General features: G+C 38.4%; 1 protein-coding gene across 1 annotated transcript; it reads left to right on the forward strand.

The window, feature by feature from the left end:
- The first annotated feature begins 457 nt into the window (after positions 1-457).
- On the forward strand, positions 458-19,865 carry pygma (phosphorylase, glycogen, muscle A). Its single transcript, XM_044139852.1, has 20 exons — positions 458-795; positions 7,535-7,636; positions 7,751-7,829; positions 7,923-8,026; positions 8,633-8,764; positions 8,857-8,968; positions 9,064-9,146; positions 12,867-13,010; positions 13,621-13,713; positions 13,965-14,111; positions 14,709-14,872; positions 15,473-15,587; positions 15,699-15,800; positions 17,140-17,287; positions 17,601-17,659; positions 17,734-17,875; positions 17,962-18,169; positions 18,645-18,779; positions 19,134-19,200; positions 19,341-19,865. Exons 1-20 carry the CDS (start codon positions 553-555, stop codon positions 19,488-19,490), a joined length of 2,529 nt encoding a protein of 842 aa, XP_043995787.1. The 5' UTR covers positions 458-552; the 3' UTR covers positions 19,491-19,865.
- The last annotated feature ends 1,204 nt before the right edge of the window (positions 19,866-21,069 follow it).

The following is a 21,069-nucleotide window of genomic DNA, read 5'->3' on the forward strand; positions in this document are numbered from 1 at the left end:
CTGAATAAAAATTTAAGTTTCACGTTTTTTAGACCTCTTCAACCTCTGAAAACTGTTAAATCAATTTTTTTCAACTTTCAATTATATGATACTTTGTGTTGTTCTGTGGCAAAATATGTTGGGTTTTGGGACTGTAACTTGACAAAATGTGTAAATCCTTATGTGTATGGATACTTCTGCATGGAACTGAATGTACTGACTGAATGCAACATTTATGAAAATCTTTACATTGTTTAGAATGATTTTGCGTCCTGTAAATGATACTGTCATGTTATGGGGTGTTCTGTCTTTCTGCCAGGGAAACCTCATTGGGCCCAAACAGCCCCTCCTGGGTTATTCATGAGTCTGACAGTGATGTCTTCTGCCTCAGCATGTTCTCTCCTCCCGTTTACCCAATACAAGGAGGCCACTCCACCCTTTGCTTAATATTCATACCCGTGTCTATAAAATGCTCACCCTCAGCCTGCGGTGTTGGCTGCTTCTCTAGTTGCGTCTCTGAGCTTTTGTTTATTGTTTACATCGCTACCCACCTCAGAGAGCTGAGCTGCCAACATGTCCAAGCCTCTGTCCGACCACGACAGGAAGAAACAGATCTCAGTGAGGGGTCTTGCCGGCGTCGAGAACGTCACAGATCTGAAGCAGAACTTCAACAGACATCTCCACTTCACGCTGGTGAAGGACAGGAATGTCGCCACCAAAAGGGATTACTACTTTGCTCTCGCCCACACGGTGCGAGACCACTTGGTGGGCAGGTGGATCAGAACCCAGCAGCACTACTATGAGAAAGATCCCAAAGTAAGTTACACTCAGTACAGCACTAAATGTAAGCCAATATGCTTATATTCCAATTTATATATATATATATATATATATATATATATATATATATATATATATATATATATATATATATATATATATATATAAACAGTAAGAGTTCAAAAGCAAAGCCACTTCTCTAACTATTATGGGAAAAAGGGAGTGAAAGATTGTTTTCGTGAGATTAAATTAAAATGCCCACACCTATATCATGAACAATGATCACAATCATTATATGCAAATATTTTGGATTTTACCATTTTTATTTAACAGTGGTGTCACTGATGGGATCCAAAAAGGATGGATATGGCACCCCAAAAAAAAAAGCCACACCCACCAGTTTTCTCTCCCTGATCAAGTCTATTACATTAATTAAAGGAATCATAGTGCAAGCTTCATTAAATGGCATAATTTATTTATTTATTTGACCTCATGGTCAGGCCGTTTATTCTGGTTTATCATTCCCCAGCATGACAAAAATACTGAAATTCTGGTTTAGTTTTTGGTTCTGGTGTGCCACCCTCAAAGTCTGCCCATCAGTTAATTTAAAAAAAGCTTTGAAGTTTTCAAATAACACAATTTTCAAAAAGATATTAAGTGCTACAATTATTTGCACTTGTTTTGCTAAATTATTTAATGCAAGGTCTAAATAGATGAAAAGTAATCAGTAAATGCTTTAAAGAAGGTGGGACATCTTTAGTTGACTCCAATTTTGTCTAGAGTCAGAGAAGAAAAAAAGTCAAAAGGCAGCTTTGGGGCCCTACCTACACAAAGCAGGCTTTGACTACAAACACAAATTGCAGTGGAGTCATACTTACTTTGATAATTACTGGCCCTGTTTGGAAACATTCCCATAAGAAAAGACTAAACATGCGTAATAAACATTATTCCCTTATCAGCCTTGACTCATACCTAAAATATCACCATAACTTATATTGTATGAAAAGATCAATTTGTAACAAAATATCACAGTATTTGATTAAAATTAACAGTCATGCCATACTTAGGCTGTAACAACTGTGTTAAGTCTAGAACCACTGAACCCACCACCAGCTTTACTGCTGCTTACCGTCGCATAGAGCAACAAATGTTGCTTGTACTGTACAGTAATACAACAATGAGAACTGTCTGCTGCAATTTAAAACGCCCATGTGCTGTTTCTTGATCAGTAAAAATTTAAGATTTTATCAGCCTGAAAGCAGTGATGAACTAGCATTTTTTATATAAACATTGCGTAATTGTATTGTAATAGTATGTTAGTTTATCATCAGTATTTTTGTGGAGGTTTTGGTTACCAGCAGCCCAGCCAGGGTTTTGTGTGTTTAGCCAAAACAAAATATTGCCTTTATATAGATAAAATAATATATAAGAATAAAATATTATTATATGACCAAATACAGTAAGGAACTAAACTGTGTTGTACTGAAGGTAAATTATATGAACTCTTCCTTTGATCCCAGGATAGTAATACCAAGCACAGTTTTAACATACTGATGCCAATGTTTGTCAGCCATGACATTTAGACTTCTTTGGGGTAGGGGGTTCTTAGCGCTCTGCTGGTATGCCCCCATTGCTTACAGTGTGTTGAAACACTAAACTCACCCTTGACCTTCTGTTCCTGTCCCCTCTGACCACCAACACGTACTCCTCCTCCTCCTCCTCCTCGCTTAGGTTGTGTGAGTGTGTGAGATCCAAGGATGTACGAAGCCCGCTTGTTGTAATGCAGTTACGTTAAAGCTTTGTGCCAGCAGCCGCTCAGTCATTAAGCAGCAGCTACAGCTGGGAACCTTAGAGGAACCATAAGGCTGTGGTTCTCTTGAACAGAACAATAAAACTGCAAGCTGCAACACATTTGTACTTAGAAATGTCAGCCGGAATCGTATGTAATTACAGGCGCAGGGTTGAGAAGGAGAAAAGTCAGCTCCATCTCCCCTTACGTTGTGTGATAATATGTTCTTTGGAGGCTCATAAATAAACCAACTTGAGCAAAGCTAGAAGAGGGAACCCGCTTTTCAACAACACGTGCTGAGGCGATGCTTTCAAGAAAGATCCTGGTGATTGTCTGAAAATGTTTGTGAGCACACCACCAGTGGGCTACAACAGCACAATCAGAAGCAGAGTGGCATGTTGGGCTCTGAACTGAAAGGTCAAAGGTAAATAACATGTTGGTTTAACTGGAAAGCATAGGGAGGAAGGTCATCCAAACTAAAATAAGGTGTGGACTTCCGTGATCCATTCTCTTAATACTGATTGCATTCTTGGAAAAAGCAGGGTAGATTAAATAAAACCGGATAGGAACGTGTTGTTATATATAACTTGATGAATCCTCAGCACCACTCAAAATGGAGCCCCTGTCATTTCCCCTCGCCGTCGTTTTTAAACATCTATCTCTACTGTCTCTGTCTACCAGGACTTGAACTCCACAATTAAAGGTTATCAGGTTCTGGCTGACCTTTACAACGACCTCTACAGGAGCTATTTTTTACCGGGCCCAAAATGTTGGATGTTATGTAATACCCAAAGCAATCTGTTCCCCTTGTCCCACCCCCCGCTCCCTCTCTCTACCCGCTCCCCTTCCTGGTCCTCCTCCTTCCCTCCTCTGCCTGTGTGTGCCCTTCCATGTCAGAGGAAAGGGGGGAAAAAAACAACAACATCTAAATGGCAAAGGCTAAACACTGTCTCAGGTGGCACATTTATAAGAGCTCCCAACCATGAAACTAAATCATGAAACTTGACTTTTTTTCTTTTCCTTTTTTTAAGAAAGGTGTGGCATATGATTTGGCATATGATTTCACAGGTTTATAGTTTCGGTGCCAAATACAGAGACTCTCTAAAAGGGTTCAAACCCCTGTTCAAAAGTGAGAGGTAAGAAAATTAGACTTTGATAAAGGATTTAAAAAATCTTATTCCACAGATAATGTCAGTGGCACAGATCCTGCACAGTTAAACTGAAAACAACTTTATTAGAGGAAATATATGAAAATAAAGAGCAGCGATATTCTGGCTTTATTAATACGCACACCCTTGAGCTAATGTTTTGTTTGAACTCCTTTTAAATCAGTTTCAGAATTGAGTTCAAAGCTGTAATATACAGTGTTGGGTAGTAACGGATTACATGTAACGACGTTACGTAATTTAATTACAAAAAAAGAGTAACTGTAATTCGTTACAGTTACATTGAGAAAATATGTAATCCAGTTACAGTTACTTCCGAAAATATTAAAAATTACAAATTTAGTTACATTTTAAAAAAAAATATAAACAAAAACCTTTGCGAAATATGTAATGATATTTTTATTGCTTTGCCTTTATCCCTTCCGGCTCCTTGTCTCTATCATAGCCGCAATGCCACTCTGATGTTCCATCCTGTGCTGGCGGACCCTCCTGGAGGAACAGCAAGCGAGCGGACGGTTCCATTTCAGCTCAAGAAGCGCTTCAAAAATGACAACCTTCCAGCACTGGAAATATAAGGAGCATTTTATTTATGTAACCCAGGCTCTCCCTCTTCAGACCTGCAGCTGGTGGAAGACACCTTATGGGCTCTGCGTTGTGTTTCTTTTCGTGAAAGTGGGGTGTGTTCGGTGCAAAACAAGATGCAATCTGCAGCCAACTGGCACACTGAACAAACAGAAAAAAAGATCGGCATACCAACGCAATGTATATTTTACACCGGGCTAGCGGAGCTGCTGCTTACCTTACAGGCAGTAAACACACTGTAAGAAATACAGCAGCTCGCGCGCAAAAACCCCCTGCACTACGGTGTCCCCGGCAGGACAAACATCTCGGAATTGTGGTAATACCAGCAATTACAGAAAACAATAGTACCCTCTTCTGTAACATTTATGCACTGCTTTACATTTACATCTGTGAAAATGGCTCAAATTTAACCGTGCAGTGCAATAAGTGTTTGCCAGCTATCAAGAACTTGTCCACGTCAAAGCAATCTATGTCAAACCTGAGGAAACATTTAGAGGTAATTGCAGCTCACTGATAAACGAAGCGTATTGTTTTACGAATATTTGACTGTTTGGTGTTGATGCATGACAAACGTAGGAATGTATTCTTTCCCATGAGACATTGTATGCAATGTGCTAGTGTTATGGTTTTCATAAACATAAAGTAAACTAGAAAATTCCTGAAGAAATTTAACTGGGGCCTGCCAAAGTGTGCCCGTTGGTTTGGACCCAGGGTTCTGATGCTAAAAATTAGCATCAATGCTAAGCTTAGCTGAATAGTAGTCATTAGCTTGTGGAAAGTCACAAGTATGTTAAGTAAGCTGGACGTGCACCATTCAGTCTGTTAAAATGAGTCTATAAACTGAAATTAGCCAAAATGCTAATGTAAGCCTAAATACTTTCAGCAGCATGTGGGGTATCATCAGAATGTTCTCTATAATTTACTTAGTCCATTCAGTATACTAAACATGGCTATTAAGTCAGAAAAATAGGTAATATCTTATTTAAGCTAAAAGGCTAATGCTAATAAACTGCCTTGCTATGCAGTTCCCTAACCTGAGAGAACCAGATAATGCAGAATCATATTATTGCACTGCCTGTGGCGGTGCACTAACCTGCAGTGCACTAAGAAAAATAAAATGTTGAACATGGGTCAATACTCATTAAAATCTTAAAGTAATCAAAAAGTAATCAAAAGTAATTAGTTACATTACTTTTTAAAAGTAATCGAAAAAGTTACACTACAATTACATTTTAAACAAGGTAACTTGTAACTGTAACGGATTACATTTTTAAAGTAACTTACCCAACACTGGTAATATATCAAGGATCTTTGGGTTAACCTGAAATTAAGATAAGCTGCACAAGTAAGATTTTCTTGATGTCATTCTGTCCCATCATTACAGTGCAGAAAATGGTTATATATATATATATATATATATATATATATATATATATATATATATATATATATATACATATATATATATATATATATATATATATATATATATATATATATATATATATATATATATATATATATATATATATATATATATGCATCATTTAGCATTTTATATATGCCGACAATGTAGAAAGTTATCAATAATTTCATCTATGGATCAAGAGGAATATCATAGAAACTGAATCTTTTCAGCAACTGCTTAAAAGGGTGAGACACTGTAGTGGTCAGGGAGGCAGGCAAGGGTCAGAGAGCAACATTTCAAGCATGAACTAGTTGAATTCTACATATGTCAACAATGTTCTGTATTATTCATGTGTCTGGACTAATAAGTGGGGTATTAAAATAATATTATTCCTTCAAAGAAACCATCCAGGCCTGGCTAAAGTCTCCTAAACCAGAGGTCTTCTGGTTCAGGCCTCAATGTCTGGAGCCCTGCAGGTTTTAGATGAGTTCTCGGTCCAACACAGCTGAATGGCTGAATCACCTCCTCCATGCAAGTCGAGTTCTCCAGAGTCCTACTAATGATCTCATTATTTTACTGAGGTGTGTTAAAGCAGAAACACATCAAAAACCTGCAGGACACCAGGTCTCAAGGCCTGGATTTGAAGATCAATGTTTAAGCCTTCTAGGAGAATGTGTTAAGGTCTGATGAATTCAAGCATCACTGAGAGTTCAAGCATGCATAAGATGTTCACAAAAGAAACCCGGCAGTCGGTATCTTTTATAAAAATAGGTTTGTTACATATTTGGTCAAACTGTCACTATGTCATGACTGTGTAACATGAAACAGATAATCTGGGGAAAACGAGTTCCTCTCCTTCCTGCTTGTGGTCCTACTACCATCAATATACCGCTGCACCAGAAACAACCCATCAGAGCCAGGAGGAAGTTCTCAGCACTGTTGATCATGCTAGTGTATGTACTGGTCAAGATTGCCGGTTTACTGCAGCTGTGCAAATCGCGGAGAAACAACTTCCTGTTTCAGAAAAATCTATCTTCTGCTGTCATCGTGGCCATGCTAACTAGCCTGTGCATTCACAGGAGGGAAAAGAAGGAAAGGAGCTGTAGTGCAACAGAGATCAAGGAGGAGGGTGTGAGCAGTGTGTACACGAGCATGATTGACAGTGCTAAAACCCTTCCCCGGGTTCTGATTGGTTGTTTTTGACCGAGTGGTGTATTTCTGCCGATGGCAGTAGAAACACAGGGAGAAGGCAGCGGAGCTCGATATTTCACATTATCTGTTTGATATTACGCTATCAGGATATAGTAGCAGCTGTAATAAATATGCAACTTTTTTTGCGCAAAAATCACATACTGTAGCTTTAATGAGAGGAATTTTTTTTTTCTTTTTACCAAGGATTGCAATTGCACAGAGAACTTTGTCAAATTAGACAAAGGAAAAATTTTTACTAATTTGAGACGTAAACCAAATAATGAAATTTGACCTCAAGTTGCCCTAGTAAAATATTAGTTTAAGTTGTGCACACATATTTAATCAGTCAATTGCACTAATTTTATCATTAATGTCTTTTTCTTCTGACATTACATGGTGAATTCTGTTGATGGAGAATACGTTGAAACAGTGCTAAATTTTCTTCCTCTCATTTGCTTATAGCATATAGACCTGGAATTTTAACAGGAATGTGTGTACCTTTGAGAACCACCGCCACCATCCAAGGAGGCTTCACTGTTATAACAGTGACACAAATGAAACCTCTTAACGGCTTTTTATTCATTTGTTCAGTTTATTGAAGGTGACAGGATTTCATCTTTCTTTGTGTCCAATCTGCAGCGTGTGTACTACATCTCTCTGGAGTTCTACATGGGCCGCACGCTCCAAAACACCATGGTGAACCTCGCACTGGAGAACGCCTGTGATGAGGCCATGTACCAGGTGAGACAAAGCAGCTTAATTTAATCCTCTTATGAGAGTGAAATTCTGTTTCCAAAGAGTGCATAAAGGAGCAGCTTCCCCCAAACCCCCTCTCCTTCTGTCCATTCTGTGTAGTTGGGTTTGGACATGGAGGACTTGGAGGACATGGAGGAAGATGCTGGCTTGGGTAACGGAGGTCTGGGTCGTCTTGCTGGTACGTCTTTTATTTTGTTGCACTTTGCATGAGATGAAAATTATCACTCTTGTTTTTTTATGAACACATTCTTACATGCTTTTGTTTTTTCAGCCTGTTTCCTGGATTCAATGGCTTCATTGGGACTGGCTGCATATGGTTACGGCATTCGCTATGAATTTGGCATCTTTAACCAAAGAATTGTCAATGGATGGCAGGTATAGAAAAAATAGTGAATGTTAATACAGTGTTCTGCAAAACAAATATTGTGTTCATTCCTCTTAACCGAGCCCTGGGGGAAATGTGGTAGAATCTGTTAACAGGACAGCTCATAGTCATGGCGACAATCACGCTCTTCATAACAATTTACAAAATTGTTGAAAGAAAGCTAGAAAAAATTTACCATATACAGTTTGGCACAAACCATCCAGGTAACATGTTTAAGAAGAGGTTCTGGGCAGATGAGATGAAAATGTGACTTTTAAACAGTTCTGCAGCTCATCCTTTACCTTGTCATTAATAAAACATGGCACTGTTTAACCGTGGGTATAATATTCATGCCAAATTTCTTGCTACCGTATCTCACACAATCATAAAAAGTATGCAAAACCTTAATGTTGAAACATTGGATGATATCAAAAGTTCAAGTGGTAGGAATAATTTTACAAGGCACTGCAATTAGCAGTAATTATTATTATTATTATTATTATTATTATTATTATTATTATTATTATTATTATTATTATTTGTACCATAAATCGCATGGAAGATTAATTTTTGTCTGTGATCTTACTCATGCATTTGTCCTGTCTGTCACTTATCAGGTGGAGGAGGCCGATGACTGGCTGCGTTATGGCAACCCTTGGGAGAAGGCTCGACCAGAGTACATGCGTCCAATTCATTTCTATGGCAGAACTGAGCATCAGCCCGACGGCGTGAAATGGGTGGACACCCAGGTGAAAATATAATTTGAAGTAACAAAGATTAAATCTTGTTCAGATGGGACACTGCTGACATACAATACTTCTGTCCCTTCATGCACTGATAGGTTGTGTTGGCTCTGCCATATGACACGCCTGTACCTGGCTACAGAAACAACGTTGTGAACACCATGAGGCTGTGGTCTGCAAAGGCACCTTGCGAGTTTAACCTCAAAGACTGTGCGTGTCTGACAATTAGTGACGCTTTTTAATACATTCTCTAATTCCAGATCTTGCTTAAACCAATGAGTTTGTGTTTTATGCTCTCTTCATAGTCAACGTTGGTGGCTACATTCAGGCTGTTTTGGACAGGAACTTGGCTGAGAACATCTCCCGTGTGCTTTATCCCAATGATAATGTAAGAAAAACCATATTACCTTCTAATCCACAAGAACTGGAGCCACTCACCCAACATTTTGGACACCATGTGTTTTTCTAACACATTTGTAAATATGGACATTTAATACCAATTTAATAGAAAATCCCACTTTTTTGCCCACTTAAAATGGTGAGAAATAAAGATCTTAAAGGAAGTTATTGCTGTTTAAACCCCAGCCATTAAGTCTGCAAAATGCTAAACGTCCCCCATAACCTTTTCTCACCAAACCTACAACAGGCCCCTATTAATATTTAACTGCATGTCTGTACAGTCAGAAAGAGACTGCACAAGTTTAAATTTCAAGGCAGGTTTGCAAGGAGGTTCTGCTCTTGACGAACAAAAAAGAAAACTGAAGATGAGACCAACATTGAAGTTTGCCGCAGAAAATGTAAAGAAAATGTTTCAACAGATGAGCCTGAAATTTAAATAGTTGGACATTAAGAGAGAGGACCAGTTTGGGATAAAAAAAATAAAACATTTCCAGCATAAAACCTCATAAAACCCAGTAAGCACAAATAATGTGATGACTTCCTGAAAGCAGAGTTTCAGAAAGAACAGGAGTTTTTAAAGAGACAGACGTCCAATTTCAAGGTGTTAAATTATAAAGTCAAATATCTTTAAAGTCATATTTGTAATATAAAGCATTTGCATAAGAACGGGAGGTAACATAGTTACTTGATTGTGCTATAAAATGCCTGGAAAATATATAAACTGTTCCCTTAACTAATAACATAATGTTTCTTTTGGTGTTTGTTTGCATGGAATCAAATCATGGAAAACAGGTTTGTCTTCTGATTTTTCACTGCACAGTATATTTGGTGAGAGGATGAGAAAGTGTGGCTGTTGTGTGATTAACCTGGAGACTGGACCCACCTGACATGACAATGAATGTGTTTTGTCTTCAGTTTAATCACTGTCCCATTTCCAAGGAGTTTTCTGGTGTCTTTTAGAGCTGAGTTAAGGCCTGACCTCTGCTTTCTGAAAGCCCAAGAATAAGGATTTACTCCAGGAGGCAGACGTCTGGTTTGAGCTATAAGTCAGGAAGAGCTTAGAAATTTATGACTGTGCAAGTGAGAGCAGACGTTGGGATGGTCAGCCACTGCAGCTGTGAAATCACAAATGTTTAGTGAACTGAAACAGAGCTTTTTGCAGCACTATATACACCGTGTTCCAAATTATTATGCAAATTGGATTTAAGTGTCGTAAAGATTAAATTTTTTGTTGTGTTATTAAATTTGTAGATGGTATTGTGTGTCAGGGCTCTTTGAATCACTGTAATTTCAGAGAGCTGGATTGATTAGTTTGTCTCATGAGCTCAATTAAAGAAAATCTACTTACGAAGGATGTTCCACATTATTAAGCAGGCCACAGGTTTCAAGTAATATGGGAAAGAGAAAGGATCTCTGCTGACGAAAATCATCAGATAGTGTAGTGCCGTATGACAAGGTACGAAAACATTAGATATTTAACACAAACTAAAGCGTTATCGTACTGTGAAGAGATTTGTGGCTGATTCAGAACAAAGATGGGTTTGTACAGATGGTTTCTGTTAGACAAATTCATCGGATTAAGAGAGCAGCTGTTAAAATTCCCTTATAAAGCAGCAAACAGTTTGAAGCTGCTGGTGCCTCTGGAATCTCAAGGTGGAGGATCCTCCAGAGGCTTGCGGTGCATCAACCTACAATTCAGCCCCTAACCAGAGCTCACAAGCAGAAACGGTCTCAGTGGGCCCAGCCGTACATGAAGATTAATTTTCAAACAGACTTGTTCTCTGATGACTGCTGTGCAACCCTGGATGGCCCAGATGGGCTCAGTAGTGGATTGGTGGTGGCTGGTCACCACGTCCCAACACGGCTGTGACGTCAGCAAGGAGGTGGTGGGGTCATTTTTGGGCCGAAATCATGGGGAGAGAATCACTGGTCGGCCCCTTCACAGTCCCTGAAGGTGTGAAAATGACCTCAGCAAACTATATGGACTTTCTGACTGATCAAAAAGAAGAGCCGTACCTTCCGTAGCAAAATCATCTTCATGCATGACAATGCACCATCTCATGCTGCAAGGAATACCTCTGTGTTATTGGCTGCTATGGGCATAAAAGGAGAGAAACTCATGGTGTGGTCACCATCCTCCTCTGACCTCTGACCTCAACCCTATTGAGAACCTTTGGAGTTTCCTCAAGCAGAAGATCTGAGGGTCTAATGCAGTTCATGTCAAAATAGCAGCTCTGGGAAGATATTCTGACATCCTGCAAAGAAATTCAAGCAGAAACTTTCCACAAACTCACAAGTTCAATGCATGCAGGAATTATGCTGTGATATCAAAGAAGGTTCTATGTTAACATGTAACTCTGTCCATTAAGATGTTTTTGATTGAAATAGCTTTTGATTTTAGTACATGTGACCACTTAATGCTGCTCATTCAAAAAATGACCCTTTGCAGTTCTTTATAATCCAAAAAATGTTTAGAAAATCTGCTGTGCATGATAATTTGGAACAGTGCATGTTGAGCTTTTTATTTTTGAAAAACATACTGTTCTCATGGGGAGCTTTGTTCTGTAAAACTTGATTTATACTGTAATAGTTCATGACTTGAAAATTATACTGACCATCATTTGCATTGACCGTTTGAGAAAATCTGAGAAAATATCACCTGCATCATAATTTGGAACACAGTGTACTTTTTGCATTAAGATGTAACAATATTTGTTCATATGTATTATCAGGACGTCTTTTCAGTCTGAAAATACCTGTCAGTGGTTGAAAACCAATTGAAACTGAGGCAGTGGTTCATCTTCCATCAGAACAACGGTAGACATTCGGACAAAGCTACAGTGAAAAGGTTTAGATCGAATCTGACTGAGCTTGAGATATTTTGAAAGCAAGTTTGGCTAAAAAAAGTTTGTGTAGATGTGCAAAACTAGAAGATACACACATCAAAAGATATGCAGCTTTTACTGTGACAACATCCTGTTCTACAAAGTATTTGCTTGATGGGTGAGATGTGTGTGTAGGTGTGTGTGTGCGTGTGTGTGTGTCTGTGTATATGGGGAAGAATGGAGGATATAAATGCATGCCACACTTTTCTATTTTTAATAATAAACAAAGCATTGACGGTTTTTAAAACATCAAAGCTTATGGTCATGACTTATTGTTTGTGACTCAAGAAACACTATTCCAGACACAAGCTGCTGATATCAGCTTCTTTTGTTTAGCCTGGCTGTGTGGCAACATTCACTGACGCTCAGAAACTGAGTGAGGTGCTACTTTATTTAGGGTAGAGGTACTGCTCTTCTGCATTGGAAGGAGTCAGCAGAGATATTTATGGATATCTGATCTGGAAGCCTTCTGAGCGTATTAATACATTTTTTGCTGTAGGCACTATATATTCCTTATGACCTGGGAATGTATAGGGACTCACTAGAATGGACTAGTGGAGAAGGATGTCTGGGTGTGGATGAATGGATGTGAAACCGTCTACTGAACTGTAAAAAAAAAAAAAATTAACTCACACTAATGCAGATCTACAAGAGATAAGAGCACAACAGCAGCAACAAACTTGAACAAACACCTAATTTCCTTTTAGTCAAGGCCTTGATTCTAATTAGGTAAAAAACAAACATGTTTTGAATAAAAGTACCCATTTAATGAATAAAAATAACTGAAATTTGACTTCAGAACAAAATGCTGTCTTTGTGTCCAGTTCTTTGAAGGGAAGGAGCTCCGTCTGAAGCAGGAATACTTTGTGGTGTCTGCCACCCTGCAAGACATCATCCGCCGCTTCAAGGTCTCAAAGTTTGGCTCCAGGGAGGTCGCTCGCACAGACTTCAGCAAACTCCCTGACAAGGTACAGTGGGAAAACTTGACAAAGTCACTTCTGTCAAATGTCTGTGTCGCGGCCTTCTGTGTTCTGAAAACCAAAATTTCCAACAAAGCCCATGTGTGCTAACAGGTGGTTTTAGGATTTGTATGCACTTAAGACTATTTATTTGTTGTAAAAGAAGAGACAAAATAATTACTAAAAATGTCTTGCAACTTAGTTGAAAACGAAAATAATCTCAATTTAATGAGGCATTTACCAAACAATCATTTACCAAGACCCAGTGGGTTCTTAATTACTCAAATTAATGGGAGGGTCTAACAATTAACAGCTTAATCTAAACAATTCCAAATACAAAAATTAATTACAAATTTTGGTTCTAAACTAACTTGAATATATTCTAACTACTCAAAGAAGAAAATTAAATCGGTAGAAATTACAGACTACAAAAATGTAGCATAAATGGCCACAACAGTCTGCATGAAGGACTTTCTGTCAGTGTGTTGAGTAGATATTGTAGTTGTTTATTGATCATTTTAAGTATAAGTTGGCATGAATAGCACCTACAATGTCTTTTTATATTTGTTACTGGCATTTTGTGCATTTTTTACATCGACCAAATGTTCTGCACATGCAGGTTGCAATCCAGCTAAATGACACCCACCCTGCAATGGCCATTCCGGAGCTGATGAGGGTTCTTGTTGATAATGAAAAACTCTCTTGGGAATCGGTAAATGTCCTGTTTTCCTTATCTGCCTAAAGCTCTTCACAGGTACCAGGCACAAGTATATCTTAACAAAGTAGTAAATCAATGAAAAGGTAAATTATTCAATTCATAAGACTGGAAATAATAGATTACAAACAGAGTGATGTGAGTTTGTTTGTGTTGGTAATGGCATATCATTCAAGAAACTATGTGATTTTATTGATATTAGACAAAACCAAGATGTTTAACTGTTGCTTCCTGTGGCTGATGTTCAGGCCTGGGACATTTGTGTGAGGACCTGTGCCTACACCAACCACACGGTCCTTCCTGAAGCTCTGGAGCGCTGGCCAGTAGACCTGTTTTCCCATCTGCTGCCCCGTCACCTGGAAATCGTCTATGAGATCAACCGACGCCACCTAGAGGTTGGTGCTGCAAACTGCAACATCTGTACAGACAGCAATGTGTTGCATCCAAACCCTATTTCAGTGGATGGTGAAATAAGACTTTTGTTTAATCTTTACAGAATATACGCAGCATAGTTGAAAATAAAATGATGAAGAAATTAAATTGTATCTAATCTCCTACAGTAACAATAACAAGATTAGAAAACAATTAAATGAGAATTTATTTAACACACAAAGTGCAGTAGTGACTTTCTGTGCCAAAAAGGTTGTTTTAAAGATGAATATTTTCTAAAATGTGAAAACACACACAAAAAAAGATGTATCTTGAATTTTAATTTCAACATCTGTCAGAAAAAAACTCCCACGTATCTTCTGAAACAAGACAAAGATATTTCTAACATGAAGTGGTGGGCAGAGCTACACAATAAAAACAGACAAAGCTTTCATGTGAAAGCTTTCATCTACTGTCACACTGGTGGAAATGGTCATGATGCTGCTAACTTTTAAATGTATGGTGGGACCTTTCGTGTACAGACAACGACCAGCTTTGATGTAGCAAGCAAAAGATGTGTTTTTAATTCTTTCTAAAATCAGGAATTCCTTTTGATTTTGCAGAAAGTTGCCGCCGCATTTCCAGGAGATGTTGATCGTCTTCGTCGGATGTCGCTGATTGAGGAAGGAGGGCAGAAGAGGATTAACATGGCCCATTTGTGCATAGTTGGTTCTCATGCTGTCAATGGTGTGGCCAGAATCCACTCTGATATCCTGAAAGCTACAATGTAAGTAGCCAAAAACCTTTTACCAGTAATGAAATTAGAACTACAGTCCCTAGAAAAAGCATATATCCCTGTTTTACTTACTTTCTCATTTAATCATATTAGAGCAAACAATGTTTTATGTTTTGGGATTTTTTGTGATGCAGCAACGTAAAGCAGGATGCAATCTTGGAAGTAGAAAAAGACGCAAGCAGAGTGGGCAGCTTTGTTTATCTTCATTTACCTTCTCACTTCATTCACACTATCTCCACATGAAACATGGTGGTGGCAGCTGTTTAGATCTGATGCGATCAATAGAGGTAAATATGGGACAATAACTTAAGACTACATTTAAGGCAGGAAAACACTTCAGATTAGGATGAATTTTAGTCACTACCAAGAAAAAGAATACTGCTGAGATACAACAGAATGGTTAAAAAAAATCAAATAAACCGACTGCCCCAGTCTGATCTGACAAATCTGAGCTGGTTTGCAAATAATGAGAGAGAACCTTCACCGTGTCCTGAATGCTTTGTTAACGACTTCTATTGTAAATAATATGATTACATAATGAATGTCAAGCAGCTGTGTGCAGATACATCTAAGGTTTTCTTTTCCCACCAGCTTTAAGGATTTCTATGAAATGGAGCCACACAAGTTCCAAAACAAGACCAATGGCATCACCCCTCGCCGCTGGCTGGTCATGTGCAACCCTGGGCTGGCAGAGGTCATTGCTGAGGTCAGCTGCGCTCAGATGGCATAAACAAAACCAAGCTAATGTTTAGGTCATCTGGCAGAGCGAACCACTTCACAGTATGGGCTGACTTGATGTCGTTTTGTTGCTCATCAGAGAATTGGGGAGGACTTCATTCGTGATCTGGACCAGCTGCAGCGTCTCCGGGATTTTGTGAATGATGAGGCATTTATTCGGGATGTTGCCAAAGTGAAACAGGTGGACAATGGACTATTTAGCTGTATGTGCTTGAGTTTGTGATTCATCAACTGTTCACTAACCCAGCAAAAATATCTAAAAAGCCACTTCCCTCACCTTAGTAGCAACATTCCTTGGGGTTCACAGCGTGGTTAATTAGCAGCACAAAAATAGAGCATACTGCTGATCTTGGTATCTTTTTCAGCAGCTTTGTGAAAGAAAATAGGTTTTTGCAAGATTTCACATATATTGTATGTCTTCACATAATGCTTTCAACAGTGTCTTGATAATGTTACTGTATCCTCTAACCATTTGCACATTTTATCCCAGTAGTTTGTTGATTTCACTAATATAATTCTGATAAATGTGCTACTTGTTTGTTTTCAGTGTTTTTGACTCAATGCTTTGTGTATCCTCCTTATGATGCAGTTATAGCTGTTGATCTTTGAGGATTCTCTCTTCTGGGTTTTCACCTCTAGAGACTGAAGTTGTTGCCCATTATCTCAATCTCAGTCAGATTAGATGGAAAGCATGTCTGAACATCAATGTTCAGTTCTTGCCACAGCTAGATTTTGGTCTGGATTTTGAATATTCTAACTTCAGAATATACTTTGGTCCAAACCATTCCATTGCAGCTTCGGCTGCACGTAAAGAGTCATTGTTCTGCTTTCTCACGTCGTTTTTTTCCCCAGGATTGATTTGTATTTACCTTCACCCATCTTTCTTTAAGCTGTGGTCAGCTTCCCTATCCTGAAGGTCACAGCAACAATGGATGTCTTCTCTCTTCTGTCAAAGATGTTTGTGGGGTGCACAATGAATTGATGTCATGTTGCTCCTCCAGTATTACCATGGATCTTTTAGTTGGTTTATCACATAAAATCCCAATAAACGTATTTAAAGCTTGTGGTTGGATTATGACAACATATAAAATTGTTTGTGTAGTTGCAGGCTGTTAACACCAAAATCATGTCCTTCACACATAGAAACAGCTACTGGCTTTTCAAGTACAAATATAATTCCCAGGCATAGCCAAGCTCCATCTGGATATCTCTCCTCTATACATCACAGGCGTGTCCCAGTTTCATTACTTCTAACTCTGTGTAATTAAAAAGCAATTATGATGAATACATCCTTGGCCCCTAGCCCACCCAGGCTGTGACAGCCAGCAATCAGCGTAGAGAGGTGACATGACATTTTATGAGTTTTCATTGGCATTTTTCCCGCGTTTGTGTTTTCGCGCATTGTTTGTCTCCGGTAATTGCTTTAACCGCATTTGCATAATGAATCTGTTTACAGTGGCAGACACTGAAGTAAAAAAATTTTTTCTTTATAAACAAAAACAAATGCTTTGATCCTGTAGGAGAACAAGCTGAAGTTCGCTGTGCACTTGGAGGAGCACTACAAGGTGAAGATCAATCCCAACTCCATGTTTGATGTCCAAGTCAAGAGAATCCACGAATACAAGAGACAGCTGCTCAACTGTCTCCACATCATCACTTACTACAATCGTAAGTATTCGTTTAGCTGCCTCTGGTTCCACATCTACTTTATTATGTAAAACCCTCCACTGTTGAGGCCCTTTAACTCTTTGTATTTTTTCTGTAACAACTTCTGAGATTTCTGGTGTCTATTATCAGTTAGGCAGGACATAAAACATACAAAGGACACAGGAATTTGACTCGTTTTTTTGGAGTTCTTCTACCGCTCATTCAAATGGGTCCTTCATTTCAGTATTTGTGTTGGAGCTACAGCAATTTATTTACATAAAAAATATAATTTTTTGTAGTTTTTGGTTGTTAATTTTTTTGCTATTCCTACCAGGCATTAAGAGAGAACCAAACAAGCAGTGGACTCCAAGAACAGTCATGATTGGAGGAAAGGTTTGTTTTACAATAAAAAAAATTACACTTTGACAAGATATGTAACCACATCTTTAATTGAAGTGAACTTGCAGGCTGCTCCTGGATACCACACAGCCAAGATGATCATTCGTCTGATCACAGCAATTGGCGAGGTCGTCAACCACGATCCTGTCGTTGGAGATCGCCTGAAGGTAATCTTTTTGGAGAACTACAGAGTCACACTGGCAGAGAAAGGTAAGAACCCACTCTATGTCGAGAGTGAAAGACTAATATGAAGCGCTTACTGCAGAGATCAACATTCTTCTTTTGCCATCTTGCAGCTATCCCAGCATCAGACTTGTCAGAGCAGATCTCCACAGCCGGCACTGAGGCATCCGGCACTGGCAACATGAAGTTCATGCTTAACGGAGCCCTGACCATTGGCACCATGGATGGAGCTAACGTTGAGATGGCAGAGGAAGCTGGGGAAGGCAATCTTTTCATCTTTGGCATGAGAGTAGATGACGTTGATGCACTCGACAAGAAAGGGTAAGGAGTGAACCACACCCACCATCTTTTATGTGTAATCAAGAGGACAGGAAAATCTTTTACTGGCTCTGAAAAATGTTAGAATTCCTTATAGGAAGACTTAGACTTGTACTAAGTCTAAATCTTGTACTACTTTTTACTTGTGCCATCGGAGTATCATTATCAGATCCATTTGGGGAAATACCTCCGAGAGAGGCCAACTGTCAAGACCTTTTAAAATCACCGCAGTGAGCTCCACAAGCTCTGACAGTCCAGCTGCTCTGAGCTGTTTCACTGGTTTTAATAATAATCTTTTCCTTTTCCTTTGCTCAAAGACTGTTTTTTCCTCGCATAATGAGGATTTTGTACATTAAAATGAGGGACTGTAAAGAACACAGAGCTGTTTTGTATTTGCACCGATGAAAGAGCTTGTTACCACAGCGATAAGCTTGTGCTTTAGTCAATGTTTTTCATTTTTATTTTTCATCCTGCTTAGATACCATGCTGAGGAGTATTACAACCGGCTGCCTGAGCTGAAACAGGCCATTGACCAGATCGCCAGTGGCTTCTTCAGCCCAAAGCAGCCAGACCTTTTTAAGGAAATCGTCAACATGCTGATGCATCACGACAGGTACAAACAACCTAGTATTTGTGTATATTTGAATATAGAGATATTTATGTACATATATATGTGTGCAGAAAGTCATAGTGGACTCTAGCAAGTGTGTACAAATAGGGACATTATTGACATATAGGCCCCCTGGTTGTGCAGGTGGTAGAACACACTGGATTACGCCTTGATGAATTTCTATTGTTTGTCAGGTCTGACTAGTCTAAGCATTTTAAAGAAAAGAAATTGATAAAAGTTGGCATTGAATCTAGGAATTTGGAATCAGACATCAAGATGTCATATCTCTGATCTCTGTAACCTTACCTTTGTATTGTCGACATTTTATTCATTAAGTTTTTCATGTTTTCTTCTCAGATTCAAGGTTTTTGCCGACTATGAAGACTACATTAAATGCCAGGAGAAAGTCAATGCTTTGTACAAGGTATAAATTCAAAATAAATCATTATTTCTAACTGTCTTGCTTTGGATTAGTCCTGTTAGTGAACTGTTAGTATAGTCTTAATAGAGGGAGACAAAAGTGACTGCTTCTATTGCTTACTTGTTTTTTTCGTCTTATAACAGAACCCTAAGGAATGGACCAAGAAGGTGATTTACAACATTGCTGGATGTGGCAAGTTCTCCAGTGATCGCACCATTGCCCAGTACGCGCGTGAGATCTGGGGCATGGAGCCCACACTTGAGAAACTGCCTGCCCCTGATGATAAGCAATAAACTCTCCTTATGACAGCCAACACACACACAGTTTCTCACCTAGGCTCCGACACCTGCTGAACCGGTATTGTTGGCTCTGTAACGTCAGGCAAGAAGGCCCCACAAGCTTGCATCCACAGTACATTCAAACCTCAAAAAGTTTGCATTTCTCTTTACCTTCTTTATTACTAATCCAGGTAACATGCTGGCAAAGTAAAACTGTTGCAGTTTCTTTGGAGATGTAGGAGTTGATATGTGTCTGATGTAAAGTGGATTGAAAGAGCTTTGTGGTGGGCTTTGTACATTTTTTTTTGATGATTTTTTATTGTTGTTTAAAAGTTTCTGGTATTATATATCCATTCAGATTCATTCTAAATAAAATTTGTTTTAACTTTCCTTTCTGATTCTTTACTTACTTGAAACACTATTATTGGGCTATGTGGACTTCATTATGGGTTTTAGACATTATTTTCCACCTTAAATGTTTTTTGTTGTTGTTGTTGTTTTATTGGCTCTAGTGGCCTTTATTTGATAATTAATCGACAGGAAAGTGGATAATGAGAGAAGGGGAAGACATGCGGCAAAGGTCGCCAGGCTGGGAATCGAACCTGCGACAGCCACGACAAGGACTTACGCCTCCATATGTGGGTTGTGCTTAACCCCAGCGCCATCACAGCACACCCACCTTAAATTTTAATTTTAATATATATTTTGGGATATAATCACATTTGTTTCAGAAAAGTAACTACAGAGAAAATGTCTAAAAGTCATGTTATGAGTAAGCATTATTTTATGTATTTCTATGCAAATCTGACTAATAAATAGAAGTACAATACATTGTTTTATTTTGAAATTCACCTAAACTGTTGGATGAAAAGGGTGATGCTGTGCTTCATTAGGAAAATGTTTTGGGGTGGTTGCAATGTGTACCTTGACCACCAGATGTCACCATACTCTTTTTACTGCTTCTTTAACGCTTTGTCTCATAATGTCAATCGTATTACAAGTAGAAAAAAAAAGGTTTTACCTTATTTTCACACTTAACATTTTCACGTTATATATATGTATATATATATATATATATATATATATATATATATATATATATATATATATATATATATATATATATATATATATATATATATATATATATATATATATATATATATATATATATATATATATATATATATATATATATATATATATATATATATATATATATATATATATTAAATCAGATCTTTACTTAGTAAATAAAAAATTATGTCTTTAATATCCTTTAATACAATGGTCCCCAACCCCCGGTCTGTGGACCAATTGATACCGGGCCGCGCACGAAGTAATTAACCATTTCCGTTTTATGTATTATTTGAGTCTGGATGATCTTTTATTTTGAAAAACCTTTAACCGGATTCTCTCAGTTACGTCTTGCACGCCAACATTGAGCCCACAAGCAGCAAAATGAGTAAGAAACAGATCACGTCTTTGGAAAGTTTCTTTGCGAAGGGAAAAAGGCCCAGAGAAGACACGGGAGAATGGATTTATTCCAAGCCTGCTCTGCATGACATGCGGTCTCATCATTCCGAGATGCGGT

This window comes from Gambusia affinis, linkage group LG15 (assembly GCF_019740435.1).
Source record: "Gambusia affinis linkage group LG15, SWU_Gaff_1.0, whole genome shotgun sequence".
NCBI lineage: Eukaryota > Metazoa > Chordata > Actinopteri > Cyprinodontiformes > Poeciliidae > Gambusia > Gambusia affinis.